Source organism: Platichthys flesus, chromosome 23 (assembly GCF_949316205.1).
Source record: "Platichthys flesus chromosome 23, fPlaFle2.1, whole genome shotgun sequence".
In the NCBI taxonomy this organism is placed as follows: domain Eukaryota; kingdom Metazoa; phylum Chordata; class Actinopteri; order Pleuronectiformes; family Pleuronectidae; genus Platichthys; species Platichthys flesus.
In genome coordinates, this window is record NC_084967.1 from 8,873,511 (window position 1) to 8,900,049 (window position 26,539).

At 42.3% G+C, this 26,539-nt stretch overlaps 1 protein-coding gene across 1 annotated transcript; it reads left to right on the forward strand.

Annotated features, from left to right (window-relative positions):
• On the forward strand, nucleotides 1–26,275 carry mdfic (MyoD family inhibitor domain containing). The gene is made up of 5 exons (XM_062383285.1): nucleotides 1–320; nucleotides 553–774; nucleotides 3,333–3,431; nucleotides 17,018–17,401; nucleotides 23,588–26,275. Exons 2-5 carry the CDS (start codon nucleotides 684–686, stop codon nucleotides 23,836–23,838), a joined length of 825 nt encoding a protein of 274 aa, XP_062239269.1. The 5' UTR covers nucleotides 1–320; nucleotides 553–683; the 3' UTR covers nucleotides 23,839–26,275.
• The last annotated feature ends 264 nt before the right edge of the window (nucleotides 26,276–26,539 follow it).

The window sequence follows — 26,539 nt, forward strand, 5'->3', positions numbered from 1 at the left end:
AGAGGAGCAGCAGCCTCCACTGGCCGCGCTGCAGGAATCCGGATATGATGAAGTTTTAGACTCAACCAAAAAGAAGAAAAAAAAGAAAAAGAAAAACTACCGCCACTGAAACGTCGAGAACGTCGCGAGGATTTATTGAGGATTTGTAAAACTTGATTAAAACACGGAGACAAACGAGGGAGCGAGACGAACTGACAGGAGGCGCGGAGTTTGGGGAAGTTTCGACGCGTTCACCAAGTTTTCCAGTTTTTTCCAGAAGGAGCTGGAGGAAGGAAGGATGAGAATAAACGTGGAGTGAAGGGAGTTGACATGTTCGAAAGGTGAGTTTCGTTTCTTTTATTCAAAACGCTGTGTCCGCGTCACACTTAAAACACTTCGCAAACCCCCGTCGCCCTTTTCTCTGTCTGAGGAAAGAGTTTCAACATTTCCACCAGGTTTTTTCTTCTTCCTCCTTTTCCCGCAGCTCGACGTCACTTTGTTTTCTCAGACGACTCGTGTCTCTCTCAGGTTGAGTAATGGTGACCTGCTGTTTTCTTATTACGTGTCTTCCAGCCTGAGCTGCTGCTGCTGAGATGAGATGAGACGTTGCTTTTCTCAGCGCTGAGGAGGAAACACACTTCTTCTTCACCTTCTTCTTCACCTTCTTCTGCTGCCTGTGTCCCCCACAAAGACACGACTGTCTCATGTCCAAGGAGACCGTCCTTCCTCCGGATGTGCCAGGGCCAGTCAAGGGCCCCCAGCAAGAGAGCAGTCCTCTGCTGTCAGCCTCTCACGGTAAGAGGGGCAACACACACACACAGACACACACACACACACACACACACTCAAAGGACAGGCTAAAATAACATGATGGCAAATTAACATTAAGCCAATATATAAAAATGCTTGTTGACAAATATACCATTCAAATCTTTATCGATAGCGATATACAAAATGTTCAATGCATATAGACATATTGTTTCTGTATCATGCAAACACAGTGAGGTGGTAAAACACAAATTTCCTCCAATTTCCGATTTGTTTAAACCCACAACCTTCGATTGTGTTCGATTCCACAATCAGAGGATTTAAGTGATTCCTCCAAATAGTAGCTGGTCCCGGTTAATCAATCCGGAGTGTGCAACACATATATAGGACAATAGGACAATATAATGCATGCATCTTCAGAAGTGTTTGTCATTGTCTGTCCACAAAGAATGAAACAAAAACCATGTCTTTCAAAGTACAATAAATAATGATGCATGGCAGCGCCGTATCTAGAGTCTCTGTTAAAAACAAACATGGCAACGGTGGAGGAAGTTGTGATGCCTGTAGTTTTTTCTAACCAACTCTTAATGTATATCCTCAAAAGTCTCATCCACTTTTGAGATTCCTCCCTTGTGCCTTATGGTCATATTGCTTGATCCATTGGCCACACTGCACACCCCCTGGTATTGTGTAACTGCTCCGTTTCATCTGTTTCATACCGATCTGTCAACTTTGAGAAGTTGTTCACAAAAACCATTGAAATGAACGCAGAGTACGGACAAAAGGCTCCGTCCGTTTCCATATTTATATTTGAGCATAAATGAGCTGTAGATCCACATTTGCAATAGTTTGCATCTGACAACACAAATTCTCACTTAGCAGGTCTGTCACACAAATTTTGTGATCCACAAACCATAAGTGTGTCTGTAAGCGCCCTGCAACATGCAAACATTCTGGACTCCATCCAACCGAATGCATGACTCATATGAACATGAAGTTCTCTCTTGTGAATGTTTACTGAGGTTTTTTTTTCCCTCTCCTCAATGCTGCCTGTACACGAGAAATAAAATTGAGCTATGAATATATATCAGTGACACATTGTGTGAAGAATTCATGTTGCTTGCACAGTCAAACATGAGGGAAAGTGTCTGAAAAGCAAATACAGAGAGCAAGACAATGATCGCATTAACAGATTGGTGGTGCGTATCCAACTTTGGGACAATATAAGCCTTGTCTCCTCGAATTATATTCATGTGTCTTTTAGTATACATCACTATCTGCCCCCCAATGTTCAGCATTAATCATGTTTTTGCTTTTTTTCCACCCCTCAATAAAGTCTGAGGAAACGCCCTGGTGACTATTAACAGCAACCACAGCCAATTATAGTTTTTAATTAACTTTCTAGTTGCCCCTAAGATTATCACAAGTAAAATAAGCTTACCCCCGCACCCCCTTTTTCATTTTTCTTCAAACAAGCAATGAACCGTTAACCATCCTATTTATACCAAGCATCATTATGGCTCTGTCAAAAAATAGCAAAGTAGGACAAAGTAAGCAATCACTGGGGCTGCTGGATTGCGAATGGATTTTTTTTTTTTTTCTTGCTGGACCTTCAAAGGCGCTCACAGTAAAGACTGGATTTCCCCTCTCAGGGGACTGTGGATGTACTGAGAATGGGCCAATTTATTTCTAACTGTGATCACTAAATACTGCGATGCATCACAGGGTGCTGCTGCTATCGCCACTGTTGTTCTCATACATCAGGTATGAGCTGAGGTATGTGCCATATCTATCTAGAGCCGCTGACCTGCTGTCGTCCCCTTCCACTCCTCCATCCATTACTGAAACAGAGAGCGTTGTAGCACTGGAACAAACACATCAAGCTCACGTAAACATGACAGGTTTCAGTGAATCGTTCTTTTCTCCCCCCTAAAGATCACAGAAAAAGTGGCTCAAGACAGAGCATGCTACTGAAACAACCTAAAGGCTGGGAGGAAAAAGTGTGGGGTAGTCGCAGGCAGCTGGCATCAGACCAGTGAATAAAGTCATTGTGGAAGGTTTATTTACCGAACAAAGCAGCAGTGTGCAACGAGCAGAGCGTCAGCGAGTCTTGAAGTGGAGAAGACGCGGCTTAGGAGAGATGAGTGAAACTGTCTCCTGCATTTTTTCGCGCAGCTATCAGGCCGGGAGTTTTTGCCCACATACTTTTTCCAATTTAGATGAATGCAGCCTTTATGGCAGTAAAAAAGAAGCTTGGCAGGTAGAGCACACCCGGGAGCAGAAGGGGAGAGAAAATGAGATCCAGAGCTCTGGCAAGGCCTTTACCTGAACCGCCCCCACCATGCTGTGCAGCCATGTTGCCAGCGGCTTGTGGGATTTTTTTTTTCTCTGGCAAAAATTGACAGTGGCCTCTGATATTTCGTCCTCTGTGGTTGACCCTGCAGTAAAACTTAACACCTGTGTGTGTGTGTGGAGGAAAACATATTAAATCTAGAACATTTGCTCATAATAGGATAGTTTAGCTTTGTGTTGGACAGGTTTTCCTTTTTCAACCATGTTTGACATGTAATGCCTCTGACCCCCAGATGCTCGTGAGAGGGAATCGTCAGGAAGAACGTCATCTCCCAAGAAACCAGTCGCCGGAGGACGAAGTCACGTGACGGATTACTGCGAGCCCGTAAGAAGTACGTTTTTTAATCACCTTGGAAAGCTGTGGGTGGACAGCAGGGTTTCTCAGATGTGTTATCTTTCAAAATAAACAACAATGAGCTGTTAAATTAGACACAGTCAAAATGATTGGCATATTCTGCCTGCACGCTCACATGCTTGAATTAAACTGCGCTAGGTGTTTACCAATGTTTAATCTCCCATATATGTGGGTGATAATTTCAAACAAAGTCGAAAATCCAGCTGCCAAGAATAGTTGTTGTGACAGTTGCACAGTGTTCGTGAACAAAGTCATTCGGCCAACTAAAATATTAGCGTCAGTGTTTCTAATTAATATATTATCAGGATGGCACAGAGGTCTCTTGGCAGGGTTGTCATATTATATGCGTGCGCTCTCATTCTGCCATAATGACCAAGATTTGGCTCGCTTCTCCTTATTTTCCTTCCATCCCTCAGACTTATGTTTGGAAATTTGGGAAATCCTGTTTGTGGTTCTGGCATTTACTGTCTCAATGCACTGATTGCAACTTAGCCACAATGTTTTTACTCCGTACTAAACATTTACCTAGAACGGCACCAGCTGCTTGAGGCTTTTCTGTCCCGAGTGTCTTTCAGCTCTTAGTCAACATTGCGTCAATAATCGACCATACTAGTAACACATGTTTTAAATCTTAAAATCTTCCCTTCTTTCTTCTTCTTTACTCTTTCTTGACAGTCTGACTTTGGAAAGTTGTGAATGCTCGAGTTGTAACTTTGGAAATAATCATACTGCTGTATGCAAATGTCCTGATACAGGAAGGTCTTACAAACAATAATTTGGCATTGAACTGCTGAGTTATTATCAGGTGTAATTAAGTCTGGATGCACTCTGGTGCAGTTAAATGACTTGATACTGAGCGATGGATTACAGGTCACAAAAAGAAACCGGCTGCACGTCTTGTGTGAGTGTGAGTGTGTGTGTTTTATTGTTCCTCAGAAGAGTGAGATGTGTGAGCTGAAACTAATAGCAGCTGATTGCTTCCATCCATGTAAGTGCCTGGCTATAATACGGATTGTGTTTGCATAAGACACAACAGTTCTTTTGTTTCTAGGTTGTTAACTTTTCCAGGGCGCCTTTTCCTGGCTTTATATTTTATTTTTGGGTTTTAAGCATAATGACTTGCCAGTGGCTTGTTTACTAAAGCAGCGAGGAAAAGGGATTGAGTTGCAAGTAGAAAAAAAAGATTTTCTGTCAAGAGGTCTCTTTAGCTTGGCAGGTATGTGCAGTAATGCAGTTCTGGAGGGAGGCATGCGTTTTCTTTCATCTCAGCAGATACGGTAAGCCCCTGTGACAACAGTTTTGCGTTGTAATTGAAGGCAACCCCCCCATAACCCCCAAAAGCCCCCACACACAGTCTCGCTCGCACATATGCACAGACACATACACGCACACAGAGAAAACATGTAAAGGGAATTTTTAGGTGAAAGATGTGCTACATCTCTTTTGATGGAGTAACATGAACATAAAACAGTCATGTTAAATAAAAACAACACCACACATTTGTGCAGTGACAATCTTTGTTAAAGTTTTGTGTACTTGTGTCTGTTGTGTGGTTAAATCAAAATTGGCAATTCTTTCTTTTACTGCCGTTCAGGTTAAAGATGTTATACAAAAATATTCTTCATTAAAATGTCCGAAAAAGGCTTGAGCTATGTTATGTAATTTGTTGACTTGTGTACTTTGAGTATATACAACTAGTGCAGTACTAAAGGATCATGATAATTCATTGCTGTTTGCTGCGAAATATTAACAACTGAAAAACATGACCTCATCTGTCAAGCACGATTTGTGCCAGAGATGCATGACGACCACAAACCCCATGATCCAATACTGCTTCATAATGTCATCAAACTAGATCTTTTGTTATTGTTTATAGTGACAGACCCCTAGTGGTGGAAATGACTTACTGTAGATTTATCATATTTGCAATGTAGACACGAGCAACCTGGCTGTGGTTTTGTTTAAGGAGGGGACCAGTCGGGGGTAATCGAGAGGCCTCTTCGAAACAGAAACAGGAATTCAATAAGAACTCATCTGCTTGCCTACATCCTGTTTTTTCCCCCCCAGCTGTTGGATGTACAGCCTGTGTCCTCTATGTGGACGGTAACTTTTCACAAACAAGAGGAAGCCTATTGTAATGTTGTACTAGCAGCACAGATGCTATTTCATTTATGACAGTGTTGTTTTGACAAGTTGTCTCTTTTAAAAAAGGAAAGTAAACATTGCTGTGGTTCACAGTAATTTAAAACGGGTCTTTGCCGAGCAGCAACTTATTCTTGCCAAGCTTTTGCTAAAAAATAATCATTTGTGACCTGAAAAGCTGAAATGTCTGACATGGTTTTGAATTCAGACATCTATGTAGTTGCTAAAAACATTAAAGTGTTGTTTCTTGCGGGAGCGTCATCCACTGTGGCTTGTCAACGAAAGAAGTACAATCCTGACCCTCCTGTTAGGCCTTTGTCAATGAACGGTTCCTCTGTGGCTCCACCGTCCTGCGGGAGGAGGGAGAATCTTGTGGGGGAGACAGACATTCCTCAAGAGACCGTTCAGGGTTTTCAAGCAGCTGATATCTCCTGCAAACAGGGCCTCGGCTTTCCAAGTCCCTGCCTTGAAATAAATTGCTCCCACCCAGGACCAAGTTTAGGAGTTTAATCGTCACATTATTCACTGGATTGTCAAATACTTTCTCTTTTTAAATGCCTCTATGGTTGATAAAGATGACCTTACTAGCTTCCAAAGAACAGCTCTGTTTTTTTTCTTTATCTCAGGGAAATTCTGTAGTGAAAAAGGAAGGTCAAATAACATGACTCTCTTTTTTTAAGAGGAAGACATTAGTCTGACCTTTGTGTGAATCCCTGATTGGCTCTTTAGCGGCACACCTTCAAGGTTATTACCTGTGTGTAAAGTTGACCTTTCAGAAGTGAATTTGTGACCCCTAATAAATGCAGTAAAATGGATTGTTTAATGGGAGAGTGCCTCATGCTTACACCTGTCTTGCAAGACCCGACTTCTTGACGGTGCAACAATTAGGTTTCATACACAAATCTGTGATGTGTTATGAAGGGGGACAGTTTGCGGAGTTGGACTAAGATAAAACGAAGGGCAAGAGCCTCTTCATCATTTTCATCATCAGCCGTTGAATAAACATTCCTGGAACCTCGCACTGTTCGTCAGGTTACTTCAGAACTTAAAGACATTTTTAACCCGGGACGTGTTTTTGTTCAGCTATAGGAACTGTGTGCTGATTGTTGTTATACAAGATTCATATCTTTATTGTAATCCTTCGAGCCCTGTCTCTGTGGAAATAATGTGTCTAAAGCGTAGACCTATTATAAACTGAGCCATAATTTTCAAGTGATTACTTACCAGTGGGTCATGGAATCAAAAACTGTATAAATAGGGTGAAATGCTAGTGTAGGGGTTGATTAAAATGGCCATTGTAATTCTACCTCTGTTGTAATTATTTTCTCATTGTCTTGGTGTAGATAGATTTCATATGGGAAATTTCAAGTGTGTTAATTAGCATATTTTACCCGAAGTGCTCAAGCCCATTCACTGTTGATTTTTTTTTTGCAAGGATATTTTAAATGCTTGAGCCAAATGATTAGATCTGCGTCCCTCAATTCATGGACTGAAATCTTTTAAGTGCTTATGTGAGATACAAGGCCACATTATCGATTTTAATTGTTTTTCTTCTCTTCATTTGCAGGGAATTTTGATTATTAAAAGCTATTTTAACAACGTTTGACCTTTTTGTCTAAATGGTATATAAGAATAGTAAATCGTTTGACTTTAATGGAAGTAATAATACTTGGTTCAGTGTAACAAATACTTCAGATTTATATCCAATATTTCTGGTATGTAAAAGTACCAGTGAATAATTAGCAAAATGTAATACACAGGTCCAGTAACATAATGTAGGTAAAGAGGTGAGAGCCCTACTGCCCGTCTGTCAATTAATTTCTCTCAGCAAAACCTCCATCGACTTCATCTCTTGTCTTTTCCTGACTGATCAGCAACTGAAAAGACGATGGGTCGTTAAAATCTGGAGGGTCATTGGACCATGTTTCAAGGTTAAACAGCAAATTTCATAGCTCATTAACCGTGATTAGATAACAATTAGACAACAGCTAACATTAACAGTCAACCACTTAGTTTTCAGGCCTGGATGTTAAATTCAACTGACTGACTTAATGAACATTTTGGTTGTCATGTGAGCTCACAACAAAACAGTTAATGTTAAAGTTAACGAAGTTAAGGTTAAATCTGTTCAAGATGTGTTCCCATCGTGTGCTCTGAAGTGATTGAATACTAACTGTTTATCTTTCTGAACCTGACGTCAGAGGAAAATGGTCAACGTGTGAATATGGTGGATTTTTCCATTAGCTAAACAATAGTGATTGGCTGTGTGAGCCCACCCCCGGCCCATAGCCACCATTAGCCTGGCCTGGTCTGAATCAATGCCAGACAAGTCTCACTGCCTTTCACAAGCGACTCAAAGAGAGAGGAGAATGAAATATCAGCTAGTTCATATGAGAGCAGCGCAGGGGGGATTACTTGGCCTCTAACAGGGTTTTGGCTCCTACATTAAGGCTAAAACCCTTTTCTATTACTGAGATCTCTGCTGATGTTGCCCCCACCTGCCCCGACCCCCTCGAGCATCCAGCTCCTTGCCCCCTTCGTGTTTGCAGGTTCAGCACCTCTCTGCTAGGTCATTCTGTCAGACCCCCTGATCAGTGGAGGGTGACCGGGGACCAGGCAATGGCTCCCGTCCAGACGCACAGACAGCCACGGTCGACACAGGCCCCGACGAGTGCAATGCACCCCCACCCCTCCTCTCTTTCAGGCTAGAGCTAAAATCGATACAGGCGTCTCCGTGTTTTAAAAGCCACTCAGAGGCAGACGAGCAACTCTGTCTCAAAGGCTGATCTCTCAGCTTAGGGCCTTGATTGGCATCCTGAAGATGTGAGGCGCTGACCCACAGCTGTCCCATTAGTAGGGGGTTAATGTTGAGATTGATACTGAGCAAATAAAGGAACTGTGCATGTGAGTATTTTGATAGACTGTCTATCCCCTCTCTGACCCGGAGACAGACCCCAGCTGTATTTTGTCTTTTAAGGGAGTGGTAGCGCTTTACTGGCAGATCCCCCATCCTCCTCTCAGTATCTCAGAAAGTAGCTGTGTGCACACTGCATTTATCACACTGTATTAATATGGTGTGTGTGGTTGTCTGTGTGTGTGCCTCCTTGCATGTGTAAGCCTTTTTAAATGTGCGCATGTGCAAGTCTGCGCGCCCGCCGTTGAATTTCAAACGAGCCTTGCTGGAACTTCTACTTCAGCAAGGACAGTTTGAAGCCGGTGGAATATTTGACTCATGGATGTAACTGAAACTGAAAATACCCCCGTTTCCCCTCCTTTCCCCTCCTCCCCCTCTTCCCCCTCCTCCTCCCCTCCTGTTCACTTTTGCTCTGTTGCTCGGTTTTTGTTTTTGAGTCATCAACGAGGAGAGGGTGGAGCACGATTTTGGAATATGGAGCCTGGCAGCTCCCTCAGGCCCGCTCTGAGTCAAGTCATAATTGATCTTTCTAGAAATTGTGGTAGCTAGGCCGTGTAAAGCCTAAATCTATGCAAGATGTGCAGCTTTTTAGAGACACTGCAGTTCGGCTGTCTTTATACTACACTCTTGCTCCCCACTTGGATGGCAAGACACAGATGAGGGAGAATGAAAGGCGTTAGACCCAGCTTAATGCAGAAACAAGCTTGTGCAAATTCATCTCAAATATGGTGAGGAAGAGAATAAGGCGCCATTTAGTGTCTCTCACAGCTTCCAGGTCGTACGGCTTTGATCGCTCCTTGATGTCTCACGTTCTGCTACATTAGAAGCGCCCAAATTAGCAGCATGCCAAATTCCTCACAAAGGTGGAGGGACCTGAGACTTCTGTGGCCGGAGCTGGGCCGCGAGGGGGTGGACAGTGTGTGAATGACTTCCCCTCTCAACATGATTCATGTAAGAGAAAATGGCACCTCATTGGGAGTTTCAATGATTTAGATAGCAGTCAGACATATTAATCTGCGAAAAGGTTCCGTTTTGAAATCAAAGTTTAATTGATGACCCCCCCTCTCCTCCTTCCTTTCCTCCTCCACCACCTGCCCTCCTTTTTCCATTACGCATACACGCACGCACGCAGGCACACGCACACACACACCTTAACCAGCGTTGTGCACCGAGTACGCTGAGAGCCTCCTGTCTTCAATTCAGGCTCTTGTCTTTCAAGTTGCTTTTGCTACTGTAAAATGTAATTAAACAGGACAAGGTCCGAGGGGAATATATTTTTTTCCACTCAATCAGCAGCAAAATTTGAAATTAGGAAACCCCTGACACTCCACTTCTCTCTCTGCTTGATGGAGGTGGGAGCGGTGGCGGTGAGGGCCGATTGGAAATAATAATAAGTGCTGTCTTCAAGTGTCACTTCCCCTTCAGCACGTCAGACGAGCCAAATATGAATGACTGCTATCGAGCCGGATGGAAAAACATCGATGTTTCCTGCTTAAATGAGATGCTACACAATATGATGAGCCCTGACAGGTGAAGACAGCTAATAGAGTTCTGTTTCAGGCTACCACCTACACACACATGCATACAGAGCATGTCACTTCAGCTGATGAAGATCCAATATCTGAGCAAGTAATTTAGCCGATCCTCAGCGGTCATCATCATCATCATCTGTGCAGCCATCACCATCGTTTTATCTTGGATAAATACAAAACATCATGGGTGTGTGTTAACTGACAGGGCCAGGATTGCGGTCACATTTTTTCCCCTCATATCTGTTGGAACAAGTGACATTTCTGTTAGCCTGTCAGGTCGCTGTCCACTCTGTGTAAACGCTCACGACAACACCACTAACTTGGCATGGCACCCACATCTTTACGCTAATCACTAGAGATGTTTCGATACCAGTTTTGCATTCCCGATACAGAGTACCAAACTGCTGCCGATGCATTTAAAAAAAATAACGTGTTTTAACAAATGTGATGATTGCTATTATTGGTGAATGGCCCCGCTCAGGTTAAACACTTTGGAAAAACAAGTTCTTTCAGAGAATGATTGTCATAAACGAAAAAGAACAAAAATAAATCAGTCTGGGAATACACCAAAATGAACTTGACAAGTTTGACGCTTACCCCTGTTTATTCAATTTATTGCGTCTTTTGAATTCACTTCCCAAAACTGGCTGCTGTAGTTACTTTTTCCATCCTTGTTGAACTCCTCCTGTTCTTGTGTGATGGATCTTCAAATGGTTCGTGAGATTTCTATGGTGTTGTAATTGGGAACATTAGTGCCACCCCTCGAAACTGATGTCTTGCATATGGTACACATTTCCGTTTTTCTTTTTGGACTCTCCAGCGTGAAATATTGCTAAATTACTGATATTTTAGCTCACTCTGGCTAACGCTACACTTCAGGAAATAACTTAGTCGCTCCAAAAACAGTACTTGCCAGTGGCTTTACAGCGCGGCAGCTGTTTTGGAGCAAAGAAAAAGTGATTTCTGAGGAAAGAAAATTGCACTTTCAGCCAATAGATTTGTGCCTGACTCTGCATTTTTGTAAGTGTCTGAGGTCTTTCCGATGGTGGTACGGGAACATATATACCAATCACCTGCTAGCTCTTGGTTGCCATTTGAGTTTGTCCATTAGCTCCCATTTTAGCCCGCCGATACCTGCATTTTATTGATACTGATCACATCTGTTTTTTTTGTTGTTGTTGTGATTGGACACTTCGAAGATGATCCTCGACTCAGTTGTCTGTTCCTTCACGCGTCCCTCTAGACCATAGGGAAAGTCCTTGTCTCAGAGTTTGGAAGGTCAAACGGTAAACGAGGCTTTGATACGCCGAAAGGAAAATTTCAATCAGAGCCCCCTTTGTAATAACATTCATTGTACTATTTTCCTATCTCTCTGCGTCCCTCTCTCTCTCTCTCGCTCTGCAGTATAATTCCCCTGGTTTTGCGTCTATAAATATGGACAGGGAAGATGTATAATTTCTAATGAGAAAATATATCCCTTTGGATTGAAAAGCAGGAGCCGGTCCACGTGTGGCTGTTTGTTAGGAGGAGAGATGATACCTCAGGCTGTTTTGGCAGGGTGAGGGGAGGGGGGTGGCGGCAGCGGTGGTGGTGAGGGGAGTCTGGCTAGGTCATTGCACATTTACAAATTAGCATTTCAATCATGCAGGTAACATGGCCAGCCGAGCAGAAAATATACATGTTTTTCTAATACAAGGCACAAAAAGATAAACAAAACACGGGCCCTGTTGGGGGAATTAGCATCTCAGAGCTAACTACTGCTATGTATTCTGTGCGTTTTCTGTTTGTAACTCCTAACTGAAAATACAAAGGCATCTCCTCTGTGCTCATATTCAATTCAGTGTTAACTCACAAACTCGTTGCATTGTGTAATAGCGGCTATTAGGAGATGAATACAAGATCTGGATCGTGGTGTTTATTTGGTGACATGATGTGACATTTGAATAACTGTATGCTCTCCATGATGGGCATTCTAATAAGCCTAGGCAAACACCTTTCGTCTCCTTCTCCCTCTTTTCTCTCCGTCTCGGGGGCATTAATATTAAAAAGGCCCGAGCTTTAGAAACACAGAGCTTGTGCGGTTGTTCAATCCGCTCCCTGCTTTACCTTCGACTCTCGGCGTTGCGGTGTGCAAATGAGAATCTCCCCGCTGCCCTGTTTGACCTCTGTGTTATATTTTCATGTTCCCGACCATTTTAGAATTCTTGTTTATACAGCTCTGTTTCAACTGACATGCATGCATGCATATTCTTCCTGGGTAGGTCTGCTTGTCTTTCTCCCTCTCTTGTGTATGTGGGTGAGAGAGAAAGAGAGAGAGACAGACATATATATACCTTTATGTGTGTATGTGGATTCCTCTTCCTTCTTCCTGTCTTTTGGGTGCAATTTCCAGCTCCCTCCTGCAGGACCTATTTTCTGTGACAAAAAACGGAGGTGTTTATATACTCAGTTTTACATACAGAGCGATCCCCCCGCACGGTTCTGGCACAGCTCCAGCTCTCTCCAGGCACTCGGTGCTCGGTCCCTGTGTGGCGCAGCTACTGAAGACTCGGTGACAAATGGCAATTATATTTGTGTGTTCTTCATGAATCCATCAAACACTGGCCTTTTAAAATGCTCCCCAGATATTTGAGGCTGTCAGCTACTAGTAGCTGGGACCAAATTGGGATGCTGCTTAGACAGTCAGGAACTACTCACCCCCTAGTTTCCCCTGTGATGTGTGTGACAGCGTGTGTAGGGGAATACCATGTTTTATTCAACTACAAATGTACACCCTCAACAGTTGTTGATGTGCTAGAAATAGGGCGGTTACGAGTCCAATTTGAAGCGTGTTTTTTATGTGCGTGTGTATTCGTCCAATTGTTCCTGCAAAACATGGTGTTTTAATGCAACCTGTCAGGCTGTGTGTGTTCGGTTATCTCAGGACACCTTCCCAAGTCTACAAGCTTTTTCTTATTCTTTTAAACTTGCTTGAAGTTGTTCATATCAAATTTTGATGCTGGTTGTGTTTCTTGCTCTGTTATGGGATGCGGCAGCAGTGTGTCTTTGTTGCTCCGTCAGGATTAATTCCATATTATTTATTCCGTGTTTATTATTTTAAACGTGATCCAATTTTGCCAACTCCCTTATGATACGTTATTTGGTTTATGTTTTTCAGATGTGGAGGCAAACTTCTCTTACCAAACGACTCCAAAAGTAGAACACATTTTTTTATTTTTTTTATTTAATTTCTACATCATTTCCCTACACACAGATTCACTGGGGTCTCAAACTCGCAATCTGCTCCTTAACAGGCACAAGCTCTTATTTGCACAAATCACCTGAATCCTACTTAATCAAACTAAATGCTTGAAAACATCGTTGCTGTATAATGTTATTTTGAAATTGTGAACTTCAACCTTGTGTAAAGCCAAAGTAAATGCCTATAGAAGTTGTATACACAATATAATAGGGTCTATAATAATGTAAACTGTTTGATTAATTTGAGCTGCCTAATGCAATGGGAATTGCACAATGTCTCTTTTAAATGGCTTTTTTCTAAATATGTATTTATTTTCTACACTAAGGGCAATTACTTCAGATAAAAACAACATTTCTATTACACTTTAAATCAGTTCCTACTGACTAAAATGAAAAAAAATAACACACCCCCTCAATCAGGTAAAATCTTACATTTTGTTTGGTTTCATCTGTTTTTTGTCTCCAACTCTGAGGTAAATATCTGTCTCTGCAGCAGCTAAACTCTTCTCTATATTCATCAGAAAGTTTTAACTTTGTCTCTTGCTGACTTATCATCCTGCAGCTGGTGAACAATTCCGGCAGACTTCACTATATCCCTGGTTTTTCCTCATTACGTCTTCATTTGTCTTGTGGTGACTGTAAAAGTCCGTCATTGCCATCTTTGACAGGATCATCATTATCGTGATCAATGATTATGAATATTATTCTGCTCTGTCCATTCATCTCAGTCACAGTGTTCATCAGGATAAAAATAAAAAACCATCCAATGAACCTGCCACTGAAGCACACAACTTGGCAGACGTGAACCACTTTTTTTAGGGCTTTGCAGCGTGTCAGAAACCTGAGTCGCTGCTTATGTGCTCTGGGCTTCACGTGGTGGTTTCTTAATAACTATTTGTACTTTGGTAAATTGAAGACTTGACATCCTCAAAAGGAAAGGTAATCATGCCTCCAAGTCTACTTTGGCCTTTCTGTGCATGGACTTGTTTGTGTGTGTGGCTGGTTCCCATAATCTAAATGGTAAAAACGACTGTTATTACGCAAGGTAATTGATTTGTGGAGGAGCAGATGTCCTTTATTCAGGACTTTGCTGCGTTGCATTGACTTCATGATACTGAAGAAACAGGTGAATTCTTCATCTCTTAACTCCATAGCTGCATCTTGTGCTCTATTTGTGTGTGTATGGCTTCTTTGCAAATGAGTTTGATAAGTTAATCATTAGCTGCAGAGAGGGAATTCCCTCGTCAACCCCATGAATGTCAGCCATTACTTTTTGTGCTTCACATTAAAGTATGAGGCTATGTCTGAGGAAACAAAGACAGAAAAATATGTGTTAGGAAAATTTGTCTGATTCATTTAGCTTAAAATCTCTGTCAAAGTGAAAACAAATTTGCCAACATTGAAATGAACATCTTCATGAGGTGGAAATTGGAGCAAAGTAAGAGAATATGCAAGATTTGCTGCTCGGGAAATACTGTACACCACAGCTGGATCCCGATGTGGATTTTTGGAGGCCGATCCCAATACTGAGAAGGAGTAAAGAGTTACTGATACAGATATATTAGCAGATATTTATATACGAAAAAAAGCATTGGTATTTAAGATGTTGTTATTAAAACCATTATGACAAAGAAATATAATTGAGGCCTGTTATTTTACAGTTTATGTATAATGGGAAACATAATCACTAGAAGGCTTGTTTAATTTTAAGTGCACAGAAATCGATATGTACAAGTTTTAACAACCACAATCTTCCGTCAGAAGCAAAAGTCTGTCTTTGCTTGGTGTCTGGTAATGATGGTAAAAGTGACCTTTTTATTCTGATAAATCTTTTAGTCATATCCTCCAAATTTACTTTCCACCATCCAAACATGATCCTAAGCCTTTTCAGTGACGAGCACTGTGTTGATGTGTAGGACACTTTGTGGTGCACATGTTTCCAGCTTTCTTGTAAAGTATAAAAAAAAAAGTGGTGGGAAAGAAATACGTGAAAAACAGACAGTTGCAGCTGTCAGGGGTAAAACTGAAGAACAACAACAGATGTAGCCTTTTCCGAGTCTCCTTGTTAGCGAGCTTTAGTCTCCTCACATTGTCATGGGCAGGCTGAAAGGCTTTCGTCTTCTGGAGGAGAGAATCCATCAACCTGGTCTTAAATCACTGCATAATGAATTCTATCGTCCGGTGCCCAGTTGTCTAATTCAAATTGCATGAAATCCTGATCCCTAAAGTCTATATTTGTTTATCAGAAGCAGCGTGCAGAACCCTGAATGAGGAGAAGGAGAAGTGTGTGTATTTAATTGCTTTGTTTTACATCCACATTCATGTCCGGCCTCTCCCAGAGTGATGTGTTGTTAAAAAGCGAGGTCCCGAGATTCCCACACTCTCTCCAGTTCTTGTTAACTGTAATTGCACTTGTTGGTGAGCGGACACAAAGAAAATCGAGATGGAAAAAAATTACCGGTATCATATTAAGGTTTGCATCCACTCTGGGAAATGTGTTGATCTTATTTTTTTTGTGGACGCCAGCAAAACACTGTTCTAGCTTTCCGTCGAGCAAAAGCCAGAAACCAGAAATCGGGGCTGACGATAATGTATATTCAATGAATATAAGGAAAGTATAGAATAAGGAAAAAATAAAGAATAACTACAGTTCACGCAGAGAAATTTTAAAAGAGATGAATAATTCACAAAAATCTCAAGTTAACCGTGCACTGGCAGCATGTGCACAAGCACGGTGGCTCTGATGTGGAGGGAAGGTAACGTCTGAGTAACTCCCAGTAGAGCTGAATGTGCAGGTGTTCCTCTCAGTAAAATGCCACCGCCTTTGCTCACTAACATCCTTCGCCTTCTTTCTCATCAGACAGGTCGCTGTCTCCTGACTTTGTTGGGCTGTCACACACACACACACACGCACACACACTTAGAAAGACTAGTGAGGCCATCTCTGAGCTTTCAGAAGGAAGGAGATCATTACTGTTGCAGACAGCAGCTATTTTGTATATGCACAGCATCACAGGCTCCCTCTCTCTTATTCTACTGTATTATCTCTTCTTCCTCTCGCACCGTCTTAACTCACCTTGGTGATGCTCCCATAGACGTATTTTCTGCCTACAGCGGTGGCTTTGTGAACCTGTAACATTCGAGCTCCCCGCATCTCTCCACTTCCCTCCGTCTCTCCAGGTTGAAATATTAGCCATACGATCGATATTACAGTGGCAAGATTGCTGAGAATCATTTCGTCGAGAAATCCGCCGGCGTTCGATTTGTAAGACGTGAACATCACAGGATACGCTGACTTCATATGTGAATAAAAGATTTGAAGTGTGAGGAGCAGAGAGTGCAGATAAAGTTCTTTCTCGGTTACAAAAAAGTTTAGCGTTGAGCCCTGAAAGAGTGAAAAGAATCCACAACTCTTTGTCTTCCTTAAATATTATATGCCATAAACGCTAGGTAGGTTATTTAAGTTAAAAAATAATTCGGTGCTCACATTCACATTAGTTATCACATCAAAAATTTAAATTTTAATATATAAGCACTCTTTTGCTCTGTTTCAATATTCAGTTTCTTTTCTTTTATATTAAGGCCTTTAGCTTGCAGGTGTTTGAGCTGAATGAATGCACTAAAGATGAATTTACTCCAGGGAAATGTAATCACTTAAATACTAATGTAAGTAATTGTACTGAATCTAAACAGGATTAAAAAAAGATATCCTTCCTTCCCCATGTTTCCCTGCAGCTCAACCTCACTCCGAGTCTCAACCCGTTCCCTTGGAGCTCGCAGAGGGAGATGCTGTCAAGGACCAATATGGCCTTCCCCACAACGGCACTGGCACAGGCGCACTGAATAATGGCAGAGGAATCCACCCTGGCGTCGGTGGCGCCACACGCACGTGCACTTGCACTTGCGGTGCCAACATCAGCACTGGCGCAGAGAGCGGCTCAGGCCCGAGCACGAGAGCGACTGAGCGGCCAACGACAGAGCAGCCCAGGAAGCAGCCGTCCACACCGGTGTCGCAGAGGATGCAGGGGAAATTAAAGTCCAGCTTGTCGGTCAACAGTGACAGCAGCCGACGCAGTAAAGGCAGTTCCACTGGCTCGCAGAGAGCTCCGCTTCCAGAGGGTGAGTATCCACACGCCAGGCAATAACGACAGCAAGTAAAGAGAGCACACGTGTACACACACTGAGAACTAATACTGACACTCATACTAACTTTCTTAACATGTTTCCCGGCATGCTTCTCTTCCTGCATCCTATGTTCTGTTTGTAATGAGGGATATGTTGGATATGTATTGAGACTGCCTCATATCCATCAGCATTGATGCTGCCTTTCTTCTTCCATCATGTTAGTCTTGCTTGAACTATTGGCTACACTGCCCCCCCCCCCTTGATTTCCGGTGCTACTGCTCTGTTTCGTTAATGTCCATATGTCGGATGATGTGCACAAATGTGGACAAAAGTAACGCAGAATACGGACAGAAGGCTTTGTCATTTCCCGCTTACTTCTTACATTGAGCATTAATAAACTTTCATTGTAATCTGTGTAAACAATAGGAACCATTACGTTAGAATTCATAGATTTAAATAGTTTGTGTAGCTAATTGGAAAAACATTCTCGTTGCATTTTTTATATGTAATAAAATGAACAATTGTAGTGCAGCTGAATGTTCTCTGATATTATACATATGATGTCCAACCTGATCTAACACACTGTAGTCGCACAGTGAAATGAGAACAGCGTCAAATCATCACCATCAAAGTGATTCCTCTGATGGAGGTGCTGCTCCTGCGAGGCGCTCCTGAAATAATACCTTCATATTGATAATGCCTTCCCACCTTCTCTCACCTTTTAATGATGGGAGTGCATGACCTCTCATATTTATCACTCCCGTCAAGCAAATGACATCTTATCCCGCTCCCGTGGTTTTTATTTTCTTTAACAACAAGTCAGAGTGATCCGCTGGCCATGCGGGGAAGCCGTCACTTTGTCAGGTGCAAAGCCGAGGTGAGTCCAATAATGAAGGCGGTCGGCTGGTCTATTCTTCCATTGGGGAGATAGGTGTGACCGTCTAACGAGGGCTGAGAGCACGGGGTGCCTATTAAAAGTCGTGACCAGCCTTCTTTGGGCCCCTCGCACCCCCTCACACCTCTCTGGACCCTCCCTGGCTCTCCCCACAACCCGTCAGCACCACCCTGGCCTTCATTAACAGGACCCTGTCGCACCACTGTCCTTGCTGTGCATGTGTTTGTGGACATGCGTGTGTTCTCTATTCAGCCCGTACAATACTAAGGTTTAGGCATGTCTTCCTCTTTGGGGGAGGTGGCTCCTACTTTGCTGCTTTGTTTTAGTCCTGCTATAATTTCAGGTGATGATGAAAAATAAGATGCGTTATTGAATGATTACACTATAAGTCTCTGGATCAGTTATCTACCTACTAAATCCAGAGATGTCTTTCCCATATCTCAAGAAAGTAGTTTTTAGTTTGATGGGAACATTAATAAACATTCAATAAATAAATAAATAAGTCACCAGGGCTCCGTAACCTCTATGTACTCAAATAAATTAGGGCAGTGGTCAACTGGGTTAAACCGCAGGTCGAAATCAGACACTGGCACCCCCATTCATAGAATCACTTACTCTTCATCAATTTGTCTACAAAGTAAAAGCACAGAGCTGGATTTTGTGCGTTGATTTTAACTTATAGTAGGTATAGGGTATAGAAGTGTCGGCTGGAACTCATCAACATATTTGGCGTTGTCGATCACAACATCAGTGCTTTCTCGACTGTAACTGCAACTGATTCTCCAGAGTTCTGAGTCAAGCTTCACTGAACTGTGAATTAACAGGTGAACAGCTCTTTGTGCAGCCTGAGTTCAGAGTTCAGGGTTCAGGTTTTAGGGTTCTGTGGATTGAGTACAGCAGCTGGTCTTCACTTTCCTAAATAACTGCAGGTCAAACAGACCATTCCAAACGGCAGATTTAGAAAAGTCACTGCACAAGTTATTTTGAATGAAGAAGAGAATTTGACCGTCAGATATGAGACGATGATCTACTTGAAGCATGCATCAGTTTGAGTTATGGCAAACAAAAAGGAGGCCCACATACAAAGCACTTGCAAGTAGAGGTGGGATGCATCAACTATATTCCAGATGCATCATGTTTTCCACATCTTAATTGGTAAAGAACAGAAGAGAGGGTGTGAAGAGGAAAAAAAAATAAAACAGCAGCAGCTCAACAAGTCTGTCTCATTATGTTTTTTTTTTTGTGTTGCTTATTTGCAGACACAAGAGCTCTCAGAATCAATATGTTCGCTCTCAACTATTTATTTCCCCCAGGAAAACAGCCAAGCTGTTGTGTTTGAATGTTTACATGGATTAACATAATCTGTTTGCCTGTGAAATAAGCCTCCTAAACAGCCCCCTGAACACAGGAAATAAAAGACGTAAGCTAGCATGAACTAGCTCTGGGGATTCTGCCGCTCCCTCTGCCGTTTCTTGGCACACGCTGTTGGCACCGGCGCCAATCTGTGATAACGCTGAGGAGTCATTCACCGCGCTGCTTTTGTTTGGCAGAGTGGGTTCTCTCAACTCCTGTCATCCGGCTGGCGTTTTGGTTGATTGTGTGTAATCAGTTAATGTCTCCAGGCTGCTTTAGCCTCATTTAGAGAGTTAGCGTAGTCTTTTCCTAAGCTGTAAACCTGGATGTGTTGTGTACGCTCCAGTCCTCCAGCGTTAACTTCCCCTTCAGTCATGCATTACCAACAGACCTGCTTTTAAAGTGCATGTGTGGACCTCTGCTGTCCAGCTCTCATCCCTCTGCCCTCTTAACCCATGTGTGCCTTGTGTGCATTCCCCTCGGCCACCAAGTCTCCGACTGATCAATCTCCCTCTCTTCATCTCCGTCTGTCTCTTCGTCTCTCTCCCTCTCTGTGAGTTTGAATGTTTGGCACAGCTTGCCGCTCCGAGGCCCCAGCCAGCTTGTTTTGTGTCATGCCGCTCCCTTTTTCTTTTTCTTTTTTTTTTTTGATGTTAGCTTTCCAGATGTCTCAAACTATTTCCTCAGAGGCGTTGGACGCCGCTTTCTTGGCCTCGGCGAACTCCGGGCTTCATCGCCGCTCGCTGACATTAAACAGGAGCGGTGTCAGCGTGCACTGCTCTGTCTGTCTGCCGGTTGGTTTCATTCTGTGTCTCTGTCCGTCTCCCTCTGTTTTGTCAGAGATGTGCCTGTGTGCGTCCTAACTCTCTTGTGTACAGTATACGACCCCCTCGCTCCCCTCCTCCTCGCCGTTTCCTCTAAGATCCAGACTAATCGCTGGTGTTGAATTATACATCCAAGTGAATAGCTGAGATGGCTAGCCGCTGCTTAATGCCTATGTACTGTTTATCTCGTATTCTCAGTCTACTGTTATATTCTGAACGCTGGCACGGCTATGCCCTCTGAGTCCTTCAAAGTTTGTTAGGCTGAACTTTGAGGTTTGCTTACTGACCCCTGTGGTCGGACGGCGTTTATTAGTCTCATTGGTGTTTTGTAGCACTCAGATGGCACTAACTACAGCGCATGCCAGTGTGGACTGAGGTGTGAGTTTTGTTATTCTCGCTTGAAACAAATCCCGCACTCTGCCCAAAAGCGATGTACTGCATGTCCAAGGCAGATGTTTCAAAGAGAAGGATTTATTCTCATGCATCTCCCATCAGCGCCATGTTATGGTCTCAGATAAGGATAATAAGATGCATTCAAACTTCAGGCGCCCTCGCAGACACGTACACACGCTCGCTTCCTTTCATGTTCCCTTCTCTATCTTGTTTGTATCGCAGTCAGCCAGTGCTTCTGGTCAGCGCCGCAGCCCTGAGCGCCACAAAAAGAGGGGGAAAAAATCTCCACCACTTTGATTAATCAAACATGAGCATCCAGCGGTCCTGAGCTCTCGTCTTCCCATGCCGTCCTGCACCCTCCTCTCCCTTCGCCTTGCCTCCAACCCAATCAGTAACAGCCCCTCCTGACAGCTCGAGATGGCCTGATGAAAGTTATGCAAATGTGCCCTGTTTGTAATGCTATTTTTCTGCATCCATTCACATCATGTCTTTTTAACACTCCAAAGCAGCGGCGCTCTGTCGGCCTCGGTTCAAAAAGGACACAGCTGCAGGAGCGTGTACCAGGTGCACTTACTGAAAGATATTTAAGATGATTTAGTAACTTGGATGCAACCACAGAAGCTCTGATGTGGAGCAGCTTGAGTTTTGCATATATTTTACACATGGACTGTTTCACTCATGTATTTATGGATATTATATTAGATTTATTCTTAATTTCTTAATTTATTTTTCTATTTGTTTTAAAGTGATTTCAGTTGTCAAGTTTAGTTCAATTTTTCCAGTGGTAATTCCAATTGTAAAGGTTTTAAAGTTAAGGTTTGTTTATTGTCTCCCACGGGATACATTTATGTGATTAAGGGTGCTGCTGCTGCATCAAACCAGAAATTGAGCAAAAACATTAAATACAACTGGAACTGTTCCTGCCAGCCCCCTAGTAAAATTTGAAAAATGTCAGGAGCGAGTGAGAATACAGCAGGAACATTGACAGCGAGCGAGTGGGTGTGTCGAAGTGTCAGGCGCTTAAGAACACAAATATCTCAGGATGAAAAACAGGTATCATTCATAGAAGAGACCACAAGGACGTCAACTTGGAAAGACGATGAGATTCTTTTTGAGATGAGGGCAGACACCAGTATCAAGGACATGACAAGAACAAAACACATGAATTCTACAGATGAATTCATACATGTCATGTCCTGCCTCCTGCACGCTCGACTCATCGAGCCAACCCTCTCCTGAATGTTTCTGGCTTTTTCCTTCTGTGGCAAACTCCGTAGAATGTCCAGACCCCAATGTTAGGACATTTTCAGGAGCCTGAAAACGACATTAGTGATCTAATAGAAATTAAGCCAATTGGGTCTCGGTCTTGAATCCTCTCAACTCCTGTTACTTCAGTTGTTCCCCTGTCCACCACTTCCGCTACCTGGGGAAAGCCGCAAGTTCTATTGGGGAGAACAAAAGCGTTACCCTCTTTCTGTTTTAGTTGTGCCATGAATCAACCCTTCTTTTTCCTGGGAGATTTGATTCCTGATGGCAGACAGACTTGCATTGTGAAAGTGATGCTGATTAGGGATCAATCTATACGCAGATGGTGTTGAAATTGTAAAGCCAATAAATTGTGCTATTAACACTTACTTCATAATTATAATTTAAAGTGAAAAAAACTGTTAACTTGTTTTTTTGAAGGAAAATAGATAAATGAAGTCTTTGATTGAATTGAAAATAAAATAAAACTCCTACGCACCATCTTCTACTTTGTTGGTTTGAAGTAAAACTTTTTACATTTGTCATATTTCATCACTGATTCAAACCAGCACATGTAGAATTGTAATGAAGCCATTGAGAAACAGGTGCTTAATGGGCACATTGGTAATTTAAAGGGAAACTCTCTATCGCTGTGAAACAACAAGCTGAAACTTGCCACCATCCGAATGAAGTGAATCAGAGGTTTGAGCGTCGCTCGCATTAATTCAACTATTTGCCGGGGAGAAAATCTCGGACTTTGCTAATCATCTTTGTGTGATCAGCCTAGCAGTTTGCATGATAATGCCACAATTATTTAACAGTCTGCTAATCAAAACTGCGGGAGAGGAATTCATTTCTTTGAATATCTCTTATTTCCTTTACCCCCCTTTCCCCCTTCTCTTGTTCGACCCCTCGTCTACTCTGCTCTCAGCCTGTCAAGCATGCTAACCTGCTCACTCACCCTAACAGTAACTAATTTTTTGTAAAAAATAAAACTCCAAACATGTAAGAGTAACAGGGCCACTTTAAATGGGGAAAAAATCTGTTATTTCAAGAATTAAGTCGTGATTTTCTCGTAATTTGTCCTCATATTGTTACAACTTAGTTCTCAGACTCTCAAATTTATAATATTACATATATTCATATTTTAAGTATCAGGATTTTACAAAGATTGTGCAAGAAACTGAGAAAAGAATTCTGCAGAGGAAGTTGCATTTTTAATGGAAGAGGAAGTTAGGCATGCACGGGTTCTCCTGGCTGCTAATTTTTCACATTATGATAAATAACATTTGTATTCTCGTAATATAACTTTTTCTCATTAAAGTAAGACTAACTTCTTGGAATATTATGATTTTTTCCCTTGGCCCGAATACATTGTTCTCTGTTTCTGATTTATTTTATTGTCATCCATTCATTTTTTTATTCTACAATTTGTCACCCTGGCACCTTGACTGGTTTGACCTGGACCAGACTGCTGCGTCCACTGCATCCTCGCCTGCCTGTTCTGCGAGTTCCTGACGCTCTGCAACATGGTGGCGACGCAGGCCTCGTGCGGCGCCTGCTCGCCGGAGGCCTGCTGCTGCTGCTGCTGCAGCGACGATATGGGCGACGACTGCAACTGTCCATGTGACACTGACTGTGGCATCATGGACGCCTGCTGCGAGTCCTCGGACTGCCTGGAAATCTGTATGGAGTGCTGCGGCATCTGCTTCCCCACATAGGGAGGAGGCCGGCCTGGCTGCGGACCAGGGTGACTCTGCAGGGGATAACTGGACCCCGGCAAAGAAAATATGGAAGGATGCTGCTGTCACTTTGAATTCAGCAACAAGCAGAGGGAATAAGTGTGTGTTTGTGTGTGTGAATGTGAACTAATGAGTGCTGTTGAGTGTGTGAAATAGTATGAGCTGGCTGAGTAAAACGTGCGTTGAAAGATGTATTGACACTGGGCTCCTCCATCAAAACCAGCATAGCATGGGCTAGAAGTTACTCCAGATATATGAACGTGTCATTTAAATCTTTAGTTTATCGTTTAAATTTGTTTCTGCTAAGTATTCTGTTCTTAAAAAAAAAAAAGTATTATCACAGATTTTATTGTTACATCAGGAATGCTGTTTGTATCTTATCTTGCCTTTTTTTGTTCATTTTCTTTTTCAATACTTCTGTGTCTTTTATGCTCAGGAACTGAGGTTACAGTCCTAGTTCTGTACAACACTGTAAGAATTAGAGATGTTCCGATACTCAGAAATCGGAAATGTTTCCTCTTTGAAATTGCGAATCAATGTAACGATCCAATACAAGTCTTCAAATTTGATTATTTCCCCTCTGATAAAACTCTTATTCTGAAAATCATTTTTTCGTCCCAAAACAGCAGTTACTACTGGTTTTTGAGGGTTGGGGGTTATGTCTATTCATGTGGAATGCATTTCCCAGGAACTGTTCATTTAATTGGCTTCACACACAAACATGGGTGTTTTTAAATTAAAAGACAAAGTGCAGTGCTGATGCCATTTGGACCTGTGGTACCTTCAATATGAAAGAAATGGGAATAAATAGGCGACCAGCTTTTATTTTTGAAAAGTTGTGAAATTTGAAGATTGCGTCAATGACCTAACAGACCTCTTATATAACCAAGATGCAAGGACTTATTTTGAAGTAGACTCTGGACGCAGCCCAGTTCAAACAGGCAGGTTTACAAAGAGCACTGCACTAGTTTTATTAAAATGCACTGTTCTCAGATTGGTACTCTGTAACTGCCGATATTCAAACTCAGAATTTGGATCGGGAACAACAAAATGGTATCGGAACATCTCTAGTAAATATGTTTATGTGACAGTTCCTACACTCTTATATGCATACTGTATTTTTGCAACACACTTTCACTTACACACAGTCTGACTGTGGCACTGTAGAACAATTGAAACTAGTGAAATATCAGAGGCGAATAAGCACATCATGTCATCTGCCTAGGGAATGTTGTCGAGACCGAATGCTTCATGTTGTCATGATGACAGAAACAAACTGCACAAAATTGCTGATAATTGTAATGTTACAAAAGTACTGGAATGTCTATGACCAACCGCTTGATTTGTCACTATTCGAATCCTTGGGGTTTACTGGAAAATACAGTGCACATCCTCACATGTTTAGTACAAAAGCGTCTGACCAGCTCACTGTACAGTTTCCTGCCAGATAAACAACATCTGCAGCTTATGTCTTCATTCCTTGGAACGTCCTCCTCCGCCATTAGCCATCGATGATAAGGCTTTGTCAGTGGCCTATGGTACAAACCGTGCTCTCTGCTCACGAGGGCCGTGATAAGGAATTAAGTGATGGTGACCCTGGTTGCAATATAAGCGGCTTTCCGGGGAATCAAGCCCAGTGGCTCACAATACAAAGGAATCATGAACTGTCACAACGAAGTGGTAAACTAATGCAGGGTAAAGGCAGTTTTCTTAAAAAAAAATTCTCCTCTTTCTCTCTCTGTTCCTTAATTCTGTGCATTCGGAGATGAGGTTGTGGTGTGAATCACCAGCGGAGTCATCTTCTTGCAGATTTGCTTTGATGGTGTTTAAGCGACGACGCTTAATGCTGGCCCTTCATTAGCACCACTCGATAACAACAAAAAAGAATGTCCCTCCGTAAAGCCAACAAAGATAATGTGCTGGCATGCGCGGCCTGCCTTAATGGCGTGCTGTCATTGTGTAAGGAATTTGGACGGGCACCTCCTTGCAACCTCCTTTTCTGGTTTATGATTAACTCGAGCTTCTCATGTGCTGAAGAGTCAAGAAAACACCGTACACATAATGTGAAGAATTTATGTAAAAAAGAAAACATGTACATAGGAGCTACAGTCCTCCGATATTATACTGTTGTTTTTCATTCTGTTCCTTACACTTGATCCTTTTCATTATAATTTTGATGCTTCATTTCCTAACTTGGAGTTTACAAGTTATTTTAGTTTTATACATTATCTTCAATCCCAAAGAGAAGTTTAAAAAAAATAAAACGCTACGAAAAAACGACTGATATTTTTGCCCTAATTACCTCCACACCAAGGAGGTTATGTTTTGTCTCTGTTTGTTTCTGTGCTGTCTTTTTTAAATTAACAGGTTCACACAAAAACTAATGGATGGATTACCACAAAACTTTTTGGAAAGATTCTGTATGAGTGAGTAAAGAAGCCATACATTTTGGTGTAGATCCATGAATTTGTTTTTCATTTTCTTTAACTTTTCTCAAAAAAATCCGGCACAGCTTATTTACGGGACTCGTATATATGAGTGTGTGTCATATGGTGCAGATTCAGATAAATCATCGGATCTGGTTTTATTCTAAGTTTTACTTCATCCTAACCCAGATGTGTCAGACCTGATGTCCTCTCAGTCGACTGTCATTGGACCATCGGCGCTCTCTAATTTTGAA

Bases quoted from the DNA above. Each gene is read 5' to 3' on its own strand.
- mdfic (XM_062383285.1), top strand. From the start codon at position 684: ATGTCCAAGGAGACCGTCCTTCCTCCGGATGTGCCAGGGCCAGTCAAG. The intron at 775-3,332 runs GTAAGAGGGGCA...TCTGACCCCCAG, and splicing joins TCTGCTGTCAGCCTCTCACG to ATGCTCGTGAGAGGGAATCG. The intron at 3,432-17,017 runs GTACGTTTTTTA...GTTTCCCTGCAG, and splicing joins TTACTGCGAGCCCGTAAGAA to CTCAACCTCACTCCGAGTCT.